At 41.7% G+C, this 13,401-nt stretch overlaps 1 protein-coding gene across 2 annotated transcripts in view; it reads right to left on the bottom strand.

Moving 5' to 3' along the window:
- Positions 1 to 582: 582 nt before the first annotated feature.
- The window catches only part of tfap2e (transcription factor AP-2 epsilon), a 71,274-nt gene continuing 58,455 nt past the window's right edge, over positions 583 to 13,401 (bottom strand). For both annotated transcript variants that reach the window (XM_062962910.1, XM_062962912.1), the window contains exons 5-7: positions 11,164 to 11,282; positions 4,724 to 4,865; positions 583 to 2,118 (exon numbers count right to left, since the gene is read on the bottom strand). In XM_062962910.1, coding sequence (XP_062818980.1) covers positions 1,830 to 2,118; positions 4,724 to 4,865; positions 11,164 to 11,282 — 550 coding nt within the window. In that variant the 3' untranslated portion in view covers positions 583 to 1,829. The remainder of the gene's footprint in view (positions 2,119 to 4,723; positions 4,866 to 11,163; positions 11,283 to 13,401) is intronic.

Raw genomic sequence — 13,401 nt, 5'->3', positions numbered from 1 at the left:
GAATAGATCAATGAACACATTAGAAGAATGGAAACCTTTCTGTTCACACACACATATATATCTAAGGGAGAGGAAATGATTGCATGGACAGTTGTTAAGACAAGCGATTGGGTTTTCCATTTGTTAATGTCAAAACAAGCAGAACTAAACATCCTGTTCAAGAAGAAAGAAAAATGTTGAACTACAGAGTAACCGACAAAAGGGAATCAGGGCATCCTCTTTTACAACTAATATATGTATATATGGTTGTATTTTTTATTTTTGGCAGTCCCCGGTGGCACAGCAGGCTAAAATAGATAGTAAAATAAATGGGTTTCCAAATAAAAAGAGGATTTTATTAATGTAAATGTCGGTTGTTGGGGCTGTGAATGGCGGTGCATCTTTTTCAGAGAAAAAGGGAGGTGGAAGAAAAGGAACCGAACCGAATGGGAAAGCAAAGGGCTTACGGTTCTTTAGTTTTCTCTTTTTTATATATAAAACATCACAAGGTTTTGCTCCGTGCTGCCTTCTCAGGAATCCAAACCTTCATTCTGGAAAGATCCTTCAAAAATCGCAAAGGAATTCGATATCAATAATGCTCACTGGACATTTAAAAACTTTCTTGATTTAATTACACATAAATAAATATACACAGAATTTCAAAACAGTTCAGTTTGGCCTCCTTCAAGGTCTGCTTCTTGTGCTTTCATCATTTATTAATTTATTATAATTATTATTATTTAGACACTCTTTAATATTATTACTAATGCTGGGCAAAAAAAAAAAGTCGAGAACGGTCGTATAATTTCGCTGGATTGATTGGATCACACTTCGATAAATGGGAGGATTTGTTGAAATGCTCTTCCTTTCGCAAGGAAAGGTCCCAAGGAGTTGTACAGTTGTCTTTCTGCATTTGCGTTTGGGGCTTTTGCATGGATTTGATTGAAAAATGTTCTCTCTAGGAGCTTTCTAAGTCTTCCAACGCGGCTCTATGGAGATGGTCCTCCAATGCTGGAGGACCTAGAGCTTTCTAGGAAGGACACTTCTTGATCATCCAATATGATACTATGGCCAGAAGTTGACCATAAAGTCCTGCTGGAGGACATAGAAATGGCTAAAGAAATGACCATGAAGTTGTGCTGGAAGACTTAGAAATTCTTAGGTTAATAAAAGATAGCAATTTCTTTATATTTTCACAATTTTTTCACTTTCTTGGGAATCCTGTGCCTCGAACGCCAACAAACGTGGATGACTATATGTGTACTGATGTGTATGTCTCCCATAAGGAAAATCCATATTGACTTCCAAGGCTGAAGGACGTTTAACATCCTTGGAAAAGTTACTTTCTCATCGGCCAAAGAGCCATTTGAAAGGTACGCCATTTCCTCCCCTGCAATCCCCCGTAAAACACGTCTTTTTCGTCCATGGTCCTCCTGACCTTAAGCCGTTCTCGATCCCATCCAAGAAGTTCTCCATCTCACGTCTTTTTTCTCCTCATTGAACCATCTTACTATTTTACAACTCTGGACTTCCAAAGGGAAAACAAAACGGGGGAAATCATTGCACATCGAACCTGGCTTCCGGCACCTAAAACGTGTGTCCAGAAAGCGTCCGTCTCAACGGAAAGGTCCTTCTCTATCTTCATGGTTTCTCCACTGGGTTCCGGAAACGCATCGGTCACAGTTTGGAAAACATGAGGGGAACAAGGAGTCCGGGGGCTCGATTCTTTTCAACTTTCCCGACGCTGATAGGAACCAAGGAGGCCTCTTGGTCTTTTCGCTCGCGAACTGGGAAGGGACCCCCTCCGGGGATCGGGGCCGGCTAAGAAAGCAACGGCGGGGCCGGTGGCGTCATTTCCGGTGCTTGACATCCTTCTCTGCCGTTTTGGAGTCCCCCACGGGGTGCCCGTTGCCCGTGCTGTTCAAGAACATTTTGTCGAGGCCCTTGAGCGACTCCACCAAGTAGTTCTGGAAGGCGGTGAGGGCCGCGCTGATGGCCGGCCCCCCGAAGCCGTGCGTGATGAGGCTGAAGTGGGTCAGGCAGCTCTGGACGCCGGGCTCCAGGATGAAGGAGGGGCGGCTGTTCCCCAGTGGAGAGCGGTCCTGGGCCATCATGTCCGAAAACTCCTTGCAGATTTGCCTGGAACCGGAGAAAAGGGAGAAAAGTGACCATGGGACCGGACAACGAGACACTGACACTTTGCAGAAGAAAAGGTTGAAAGGAGACATGATGGCTATATGTTGCTCTGGAAACTAAGACTCCGAGCAATGGGTTCAAATTTCAGGAATGTAGATTCCACCTGAACATTAGGAAGAACTTCCTGACTGTAAGAAGTGCTGTTCAACAGTGGAACTCTCTACCTCAGAGTCTGGTGGAAGCTCCTTCCTTAGAAGTTTTTTTAAAATGTTTATTTATTTTAATTCATTCAAATATACAGACTTTGCAAGTGTTTGTTGCATACAGTGCAATACTTTTATCTATTGAAAAGATAAAGGTTTCCCCTGACGTTAAGTCCAGTCATGACTGACTCTGGGGGTTGGTGCTCATCTCCATTTCTAAGCCGAAAAGCCGGCGTTATCCGTAGACACCTCTATGGTCATGTGGCTGGCATGACTGCATGGAGCGCTGTTACCTTCCTGCCGGAGCGGTACCTATTGATCTACTCACATTGGCATGTTTTCGAACTGCTAGGTTGTCAGAAGCTGGAGCAACAGCGAACGCTCACTCCGCTCCCGGGATTTGAACCTGGGACCTTTCGGTCTGCAAGTTCAGTAGCTCAGTGCTTTGACACACTTCGCCACTGGGGCTCTGTATAAATATATAAAAGGTATAGGTTTCCCCTGACGTTAAGTCCAGTCATGTCTGACTCTGGGGGTTGGTGCTCATCTCCATTTCTAAGCCGAAGAGCCGGCGTTGTCCGTAGACACCTCCAAGGCCATGTGGCCGGCATGACTGCATGGAGCGCCGTTACATATAAATATATACATAGCCATATATATGCCCTCGAAACTAGGACTCCGAGCAATGCATTCAAAAGACAGGAAAGGAGATTCCACCTGAATATTAGGAAGAACTTCCTGACTGTAAGAAGTGCCGTTCAACAGTGGAACTCCCTGCTTCAGTCTCGTGGAAGCTCCTTCCTTGGAAATTTTTAAACAGAAGCTGCCTAGCTTTCTGTTGGGGTACTTTGATTGTGTTTTTCCTGCATGGCAGGGGGTTGGGATAGATGACCCATGAGGTCTCTTCCAACTCTATTATTCTATGATTCTATGTCCTATCATACAATCCGCTTAGGAAGGACTAGGTCTGCAAAGGAGCCGTCGTAGGACCTGCTCACCTGGAGTTGAAAACAGGGACCAGAATCCTATATATAAGTCAGGTTGTACCCTGAGAAATCTCACATGCAAATAAGGCTGAAATCCTACATGAATATAAGATTGAAATCCTGCATAAAAATTAGACTGCACCCTATATATAGATTATATATCTATATATATATAAGGGTAATGAAATTTCGGCCTAGGACAAAACAACAAAGCTACACATCCCAGAAACACTAAACTTGGCAGCACAACCCCTCATCCATGCCTCTACGTTCATACAACAAAAAGAAAAGAAAAATAAAGTCCTAATTAGAGGGAGAGGTATAATTGTTTTTATCCAATTGCTGCCAGTTAGAAGACTAAGCTCCGCCCACATGGTCTCCTAGCAACCCACTCAGCCCAGGGGACAGGCAGAGTTAGGCCTCACTTAGGCCTCTTCCACACTGCCTATAAAATACAGATGATCTTATTTGAACTGGATTATATGGCAGTGTAGACTCAAGGCCCTTCCGCACAGCTAAATAACCCATTTATAATGGACTTAATGTAAGGTAAAACTTTTACCCTTTACCTTAACTACCACCAATTCCTCTATACTTTATTTCCCATACCACCATACTTTGCCACAGCAATGCGTGGCCGGGCACAGCTAGTATTATATATATCTACTAGCTGTGCCCGGCCATGCGTTGCTGTGGCAAAGTGGTGGTGGTATTGGTTAAAAATTGTTGTGTAATTTTTATTTGACATTATTTGCAATTTTTTTATTAATTTTATTGTAAGTTATCTTTTTATTTATTATATTTTATTATTTTCTTGTATTGTTTTTAGTTATTTTCTGTTATTATAGTATTTTATTGTATTAATTTTTAGTGTTTTTTTATTATTTTTTATTGGGTTGCTAGGAGACCAAGTTGGAGGAGCTTAGCCTTCTAACTGGCAGCAATTGGATAAAAGCAATTATTCCTCTCTCTCTAATTAGGACTTTATTTTTCTTTTCTTTTTGTTGTATCAACCTAGAGGCATGGATGATGGGTTGTGTTGTCAAATTTCGAAGTTGGGGGGCCTGTAGTTTTGTTGTTTTGTGGGTTGCCGTGATGCCATCACTCTTTTATATATATAGATAGATATATAGGTTGTACCCTGAGAAATCCTACATCTGAATAAGGCTGAAATCCTATATGCAAGTAAGGTTGTACATTTAGATCATGCTATGCAACCCTTGTGTAGAAAGCCAATTTTGCACAACCAATGTTCAGTCGGCCCTCCATATCCACAAATTCGGCATCCGGGGATTCAACCATCCATGGCTGCACAAGCTAGCCAGAGTTTCTTGGAGTTGAGGGCCACAAGCTGGGCACCAATATCATATCAATATCTCAATATCTCATTTCCTTTGCAAAAAAGGAGCAGATACTCACTTTGTTGCCAGGAGCATATTCTTCCGCGCATGGAGTTCGCCGGGATCCGCGTGCTGCCGACAAAGGAATTCTGCTGCGGCTTTGGCCGGAAACTCCGTCTCACAGACGTAACCAAAATCCCGAGCCAGATGAACAGCTTCTCCTGTTAAACAAAGGCATCCTTCGGTTTATTTCTTGAATTGATTTCATTTTGAGTGGAACCCAAGGCGGCTTAGAACACAATTTAAAATGCACAAAAGCGAAAACCAATCATAACCATGCAAACCCACATTTTAATTAAGAGTATCAAATTGATACAGGGCTCATGTAGTTTCAAAGCATTTAAAGCAGACTGGAAACTTTATTACAGCCGCAAGTTAACCATCCAAAGCCTGTCCATTTCGTTGTCAAACGGAACATGAATGAATGACATAACCACTACATTTCTGGCAAATGTAGTGGTTATTTTTGACACAGAGACACACTAGAGAACCTAGAGGACCCTATAAATAATATATTAAATCAAACCCACGAAACCTAAACCTGCAACACAAGGCCAAAAGGTTCAAATTTCTGCATTTTGCATACCATATAAATAGCTCTTCCTTTTTTTGTCTACTCCTCTTGCCTGAGTGTTATGTATAATATAGTAGGTTTACAAACAAAGAGGAATCAGTTTGAATGTAACCACAATTTTGTTTTACTACATGTTGGATACATATATCTAGGTACAGGAAACATATTGGATTCAATGTATTGTCAAAGGCTTTCATGGCCAGAATCACTGGGTTGCTGTGAGTTTTTCGGGCTGTATGGCCATGTTCCAGAAGCATTCTCTCCTGACGTTTCGCCTGCATCTATGGCAGGCATCCTCAGAGGTGGTGAGGTCTGTTGGAAACGAGGCAAGTGGGGTTTATATATGTGTGGAAAGTCCAGGGTGGGAGAAAGAACTCTTGTCTGTTTGAGGCACTTGGCCACCTTGATTAGCACTGAATAGCCTTGCAGAGTCAAGGACTGGCTGCTTACTGCCTGGGGGAATCCTTTGTTAGAAGGTGTCAGCTGGCCCTGATTGTTACTGGATTCATACCTAAAGGGATGGATGGAATTGTCTTAGAATCATAGAGTTGGAAGAGACCTCATGGGCCATCCAGTCCAACCCCATTCTGCCCAGAAGTAGGAAAATTACATTCAAAGCACCCCTGACAGATGTCCATCCAGCCTTTGCTTAAAAGCCTCCACCACCTTGTTTTTGTACTTAAAATAGTTTTGAAATTGTCTCATCCCCATCTTAACTACGAGGCATTTGTAAAGTCTGACGTTTATAACTCAAGGACAGCCTATACGACTCTGGCTTTGAGTCTGAACTTTAAAGGCCCTATCCAAGAGACCAACTCCAACTTCCAAAGGAGTTGCCTGTTGGTTCCTCGCATTCGAACATGAGGAATCATCAATCTGCAAAGCCATCAGAGCTGGGAACTGTTGTGACTCAGCAGCAGTTCCAGAGTGAAGATGAGGAAGGGGATTTTGGATTACAGATGCAGGTGTCAGATGATGGGATTCAAGATGAGTTTCAGGATGATGCTGTGGGGAATTATGGGATTCAGACACAGGCTGGTTCAGAAGTGCAGCCTGTTGATGAGTTCCAGATGCAGCCTGTCACGGATGAGAACCAAGGAAACATTCCCATGGGAAATAATGAGCTTGATCTGTCTCAGGTTCAGGTGCAAGATAATGATAATGAGGAGTTTGGCCTTGATGGTCTGAAGGCCCGTTGGTCTCTCGGGCTGATCATTTACAATGGAAAGGAATGCCATGGCGAAGTCTTAGATTAGCTGGGAAAAGGGAGGCAAGTGAAGGGGAAAAGAATGCATTTTTTGGGTTGCTTTTAAAACAGTGTGTTGAAGGGCAAATCTTTGTCAAAGCAAATTCTCACTTCATCAGGGTGGATGGTCTAGGTCTTCATGCTACTTCTGCTTTGGATATACTCTTGTTCGTGAGTACTTGCAACCTTTGGATTTTTGTATCTTCGGGGATGGACTATTGCTTCTTGTCTATGGATTATTGGATTTACTGACTCTATTTTGCAACTACTTTTGGAACTATATTTCTGCCTGCTTTGATACTACAGTAGAGTCTCACTTATCCAACACTCGCTTATCCAACGTTCTGGATTATCCAACGCATTTTTCTAGTCAATGTTTTCAATATATCGTGATATTTTGGTGTTAAATTCGTAAATACAGTAATTACTACATAGCATTACTGTGTATTGAACTACTTTTTCTGTCTAATTTGTTGTCTAACATGATGTTTGGGTGCTTCATTTGTAAAATCATAACCTAATTTGATGTTTAATAGGCTTTTCCTTAATGCCTCCTTATTATCCAACACATTCGCTTATCCAACATTCTGCCGGCCCGTTTATGTTGGATAAGTGAGACTCTACTGTACTCTTGTTTGTGAGTACTTGCAACCTTTGGATTTTTGTATCTTCAGAAATGGACTATTGCTTCTTGTCTATGGATATTGGATTTACTGACTCTATTTTGCAACTACTTTTGGAACTATATTTCTGCCTGCTTTGATACTATATATATTCTGCTTTTGCTCAATAAAATTACAAAAGACTATCTGCTGTGTGCTGCCTGGTGTCTACAGCAAGGTGAACTAGTCTGAGGTGCGAAAGGGACGTCCTCAGAGGGTTCTGGACTCGACTCTAAATAAAAATCCCAGACTTGCAAGAAAGAGGAGGGCTAAAAACAATGCCAGCAACTAGGTTAAAACACTGGATGGATGGCCTTAATCTAGGAAGCAGCGGGAGAGCGGTGGATGAATGAACAGCCTGTCTGCCCAACTTGGGTGTCCACGGGCCGGACGTGATCGATGGCTGTCAGCTCCGATTACTTCCGCAGGGAAGGATGCCTGAAGACGGATCGATTTCTCCCACGATGAGAGGGCATTGCCACAATTGCCATGATGGATCGGGCCGACCTCGGAGCTGTGTCCAAAGGAAGCCTGGTGCCGTATCTATGGAAGAGCTTCCCAAACTTTCCATGTTGGTGACATGCTTTTTAAACCTGCACCTTTCTGCAATGAAAGTTCAAAATACCTGGAGGGCCTAAGTTGGACCATGCCTGGTGTTGACACACTTGTAGTCTCTGGAGAAGAAGGACACAAACTGTCTCCTTCTTCATCTACCAATTTCTCCAAACATGGGGAGAAGAACTGCCCCTGAACTACAGTAGAGTCTCACTTATCCAACATTCGCTTATCCAACATTCTGGATTATCCAAGGCAGTTTGCCTTCCGCCCCGATCTACAACTGTTTCTCTAGGCAGCAAAGATTGAACTTTTTATAATAATAATAATAATAATAATAATAATAATAATAACTTTATTCTTATACCCCGCCCCATCTCCCTAAAGGGACTCGGGGCGGCTCATGGGGCCATGCCCAACAACAACAACAAAACAACAACAGCGAAACAATAAAACAAATATCTCAACAATAAAACATCAGCATCAATAAAACAGTCATAAAAGTCAACATACAAAATAAAATATTAAAAACAGAAGACGAATGCAACTTTTTATGGATTTAATTTCTGACAACATTGCCTCTGTAAGTTCATTTTATGCAATTTGTAGTCACTTTTTTAAGACAATGTTTTCAATATATTGCAACGTTTTGGTGCTAAATTCATAAATACAGTCATTACTACATAACATTACTACATAACATGGATTGCTTTTTCTGTCAATTTGTTATAAAACATGATGTTTTTGGTGCTTAATTTGTAAAATCATAACATACAGTAGAGTTTCACTTATCCAAGCTAAACAGGCCAGCAGATGCTTGGATAAGTGAATATCTTTGATAATAAAGAGGGATTAAGGAAAAGCCTATTAAACATCAAATTAGGTTATGATTTTACAAATTAAGCACCAAAACTTCATATTATACAACAAATTTGACAGAAAAAGTAGTTCAATACGCAGTAATGTTATATTGTAATTACTGTATTTACAAATTTAACACCAAAATATCATGATATATTGAAAACCTTGACGACAAAAATGGATTGGATTATCCAGAGGCTTGGATAAGCGAGGCTTGGATAAGTGAGACTCTACTGTACTTTTAAAATCCATTCTTCTATTGTCGGAGTTCTCTTTCCTTTCCATACTCTTTCTTTCTTGATTTTTGTTTAATTTGGAGTAAGAAAAGCCTAATAGATACATTTCTGGTTTTAATTTAAATTTGATTTTTTATTATCTCTTGTATTATTTGGTGTACTGTTGTCCAGTATTCTTTAACTTTCTCGCAAGACCACCATTGATGGTAGAAAGTCCCAATTTTTTTTTTACCACATTTCCAACACAAATTTGAGTTGTTTTTGTTAAATTTTGCTAATTTTTCTGGGGCATAGTACCAGCTGAACTGCATTTTATACCAATTTTCTCTAATGTCAATAGCAGCCTTCTTTTTTAACTTTCATCCTTCAAATCGAGGACTGGAGACGGAGGGTCACCCTACTTTCCCCCCCAATTCGGGGACCCTTTTGCTTGTAATTTACCTTGACCCCCAAACAGCAGCCAGTGACAGCTCCCAGCTGTCTGGGCCGAGCCAAGAAATGTGCTTCCCGCCTCCCGTTTTTCATGGAAATCAGCCCTTCAAAGGCCGAGCCTGCCTCAACTGCCTTGGGGAACAACGGCTGCAGACCTGTTCGTTTCATTTGCTGCCAACAAAGGAGATGGATCATCTCCGATTCCTCCTCTGCAGCTGCCTCTCGTTTTCTCCTTGGCACAATGCATTTCAGAGCAATGGATGCAAGGATTCTCTCCTGCTTAACATGCCCAAGTTGTGAACTTGGTAATTTGCATGGTGTCCAAGGATAAGACCTTCTCCGTTTCCATTCCAGGGATGCACTGTTTGCCCAGATTCATTGCAAAGAGGTCAATTTCTTCATGTATCATCATCATCATCATAGGCAGTGGGTTAAACCCTTCTTCTGGCAGGACTGATGATTTGAAGGCTGGATTGCTGACCTGAAGATTGCTGATTCGACTCCAATCCGATGAGCTCCCTCTATCAGCTCCAGCTCCATGCAAGGACACAAGAGAAGCTTCCCATAAGGATGGTAAAAACACCAACACATCTGGAGCCCCCAGTGTCGTAGTGGATTACAGCCTTGTGACTTGAAGGTTGGGTTGCTGACCTGAAGGTTGCTGATTTGAATCCAATCCGATGAGCTCCCTCTATCCGCTCCAGCTCCATGCAAGGACACGAGAGAAGCTTCCCACTAGGATGGTAAAAACACCAACACATCTGGAGCCCTCGGTGTCATAGCGGATTAAAGCCTTGTGACTTGAAGGTTGGGTTGCTGACCTGAAGGTTGCCGATTCGAATCCAATCCAATGAGCTCCCTCTATCAGCTCCAGCTCCATGCAAGGACACGAGAGAAGCTTCCCATAAGGGTGGTAAAAACACCAACACATCTGGAGTCCCCAGTGTCATAGTGGATTAAAACCTTGTGACTTGAAGTTTGGGTTGCTGACCTGAAGGTTGCTGATTCGAATCCAATCTGGGCCGAGCGTGGATGAGCTCCCTCTATCAGCTCCAGCTCCATGAGAGAAGCTTCCCATAAGGATGGTAAAAACACCAACACATCTGGAGCCCCCGATGGCATAGTGGATTAAAGCCTTGTGACTTGAAGGTTGGGTTGCTGACCTGAAGCTTGCCAATTCGAATCCAATCCGATGAGCTCCCTCTATCAGCTCCAGCTCTATGCAAGGACATGAGAGAAGCTTCCCATAAGGATGATAAAAACACTGGAGCCCCCGGTATCATAGTGGATTAAAGCCTTGGACTTAAAGGTTGGGTTGCTGACCTGAAGATTGCCGATTCGAATCCTATCCGGGGAGAGCATGGATGAGCTCCCTCTATCAGCTCCAGCTCCATGCAAGGACACGAGAGAAGCTTCCCATAAGGATGGTAAAAACATCAAAAACATCTGGCCAACGTCCCCTGGGCAACATCCTTGCAGACGGCCAATTCTCTCACACCAGAAGCGACTTGCAGTTTCTCAAGCAGCCAGTCTTTGAAGCTTCAAGGCCATTCAGTGCTAATCAAGCTGGCCAATTGCAACATTCACACTTGGCTCACACAGACAAGAGTTCTTTCTCCCACCCTGGACCTTCCACAGATATATAAACCCCACTTGCCTAGTTTCCAACAGACCTCACAACCTCTGAGGATGCCTGCCATAGATGTGGGCAAAACGTCAGGAGAGAATGCTTCTGGAACATGGCCATACAGCCCGGAAAACTCAAAACAACTCAGATGTATTCAGCCTTCTTTTTTCCAGTCAGAAAGTGAGGATATTTAAAGTAAGGATATTTAAGGCACCTCAATCTTTTGCAATACCAAAAGCCAAACTTTAAAAGTAAAGAACACTCACCTTCCACCAGCGACGTCAGCAAGGTAACATTGGCCGCTTTACGTCTCCCGGCAGGTAGATTTAGCCCGATCTTCTCCAGTCTTTCCCTTAAACACCTTCCGCCGTTTTTGGATTTGGCCCTAAAAGGGGACAATGGAGAAAACTTTATTTATTTGTGTCCACAAACACAAACGCAATGGCCTAATCGGTCAATATTTTGACATCCTAACAAAATCAGCTAACCCTTTCTTCAGACAAGAATAAAGGATCCCAACACAAGTCTGAGTTCTGTAGGAACATTATAAAGCCTCCAATATCTCTGCCCCAGTTTGTTAGAGAGGGGCCCAATTAATTCTCGTATTTCCATGAGGGTGTGGATACCAAAGTCGTGATCATCCATGATAATTTCTTTGTATGACTATATGAAAGTGGACGGGAAGAAAATCAATTCGTTTAAAATGTATTGCCAGAGAACTTCTTATGGATGCCCAAAACTGACAAATGAATGGGTCCTTGAGCAAATCCAGATTAAACTCTCCCTAGAAGCCAAAATGATTGAACTAAGATTGAATTTTGGACCTCTCACGAAAGGCACGATTCCATTAGGAAATATGTAATTCTCAGCATTGCAGATAGGTAAAGGAAAAGGTTTTCCCCTGATGATGAGTCTAGTCGTGTCCGACTCTATGGCTCATCTCCACTTCTTTCTTTTTTTTTTAATCTATAATTTTTATTGATTTTCCAGAAATGTAGGGAATTACATTACAAAAATTCCATCTCCATTTCTAAGCTGAAGAGCTGGCGTTGTCCGTAGACACCTCCAAGGTTATGTGGCTGGCATTATTGCATGAAGCTCTGTTACCTTCCTGCTGTAGCGGTGCCTATTGATCTACTCACATTTGAATGTTTTTGAACTGCTAGTTTCGCAAAAGCTGGGGCTAACAGCGGGAGCTCACCCCACTCTCCAGATTCAAACCACCAATCTTTTGGTCAGAAAGTTCATCAGCTCGGCAGTTTAATCTGCTGCACCACCAGGGGCTCCCATTGACTGACTGGTCGGCGGTTCAAATCCAGGGAGAGCAGGTGAGCTCCTTCTGTCAGCTACAGCTCCATATGGGGACATAAGAAAAGCCTCCACCAAGGATGGTAAAAGATCAAAACATCCAGGTGTCCCCTGGACAACATCCTTGAGGACGGACAATTGTCTCACACCAGAAGTGACTTGCAGTTTCTCAAGTCGCTCATGACATTAAAAAAAAATCTTGCATAGAATTGTAATGCTAGTTTTCTTTTTCTTATTTTCTTTAGAAAATGCGCAATTTTGTTATATCCCTAATTTTCTGTAGCTACACTTTTCCTCTTTGTAGAGCTGGGATTTCCCAATTTGGACATAATGGGTTACTGAAGGTTTTACACAGTTTAATACTAAAACTCGGAAAAACCACGGGATTTAGGACTTCCACAATAGCAAAATTTCCCATATACAGTAGAGTCTCACTTATCCAAGCCTCGCTTATCCAAGTTTCTGGGTTATCCAAGCCATTTTTGTAGTCAATGTTTTCAATATATCGTGATATTTTGGTGCTAAATTCGTAAATACAACATAACATTACTGCGTATTGAGCTGCTTTTTCTGTCAAATTAGTTGTATAACATGATGTTTTGGTGCTTAATTTGTAAAATCATAACCTAATTTGATGTTTAACAGGCTTTTCCTTAATCCCTCCTTATTATCCAAGATATTCGCTTATCCAAGCTTCTGCCAGCCTGTTTAGCTTGGATTAAGTGAGACTCTACTGTATTTACGAATTTAGCACCAAAATATCACGATATATTGAAAACATTGACTACGAAAATGCATTGGATAATCCAGAACCTTGAATAAGTGAGTCTTGGATAAGTGAGACTCTACTGTACTATTATTATTATTATTATTATTATTATTATTATTATTATTATTATTATTATTATTATTATGTGCTGTTTTCTCTCTTAAAGGAAACTTAGGTATATGAAAGTACAGTAGAGTCTCACTTATCCAAGCTAAATGGGCCGGCAGAAGCTTGGATAAGCGATTATCTTGGATAATAAAGAGGAATTAAGGAAACGCCTATTAAACATCAAATTAGGTTATGATTTTACAAATTACGCACCAAAGCATCATATTATACAACAAATTTGACAGAAAAAGCAGTTCAATACGCAGTAATGTTATGTTGTAATTACTGTATTTATGTATTTAGCACCAAAATATCACGA

This window comes from Anolis carolinensis, unplaced genomic scaffold (assembly GCF_035594765.1).
Source record: "Anolis carolinensis isolate JA03-04 unplaced genomic scaffold, rAnoCar3.1.pri scaffold_10, whole genome shotgun sequence".
Taxonomy (NCBI): domain Eukaryota; kingdom Metazoa; phylum Chordata; class Lepidosauria; order Squamata; family Dactyloidae; genus Anolis; species Anolis carolinensis.
The sequence above is the reverse complement of the archived record's forward strand: the minus strand, read 5'-3'. Positions and strand labels throughout refer to the sequence as shown.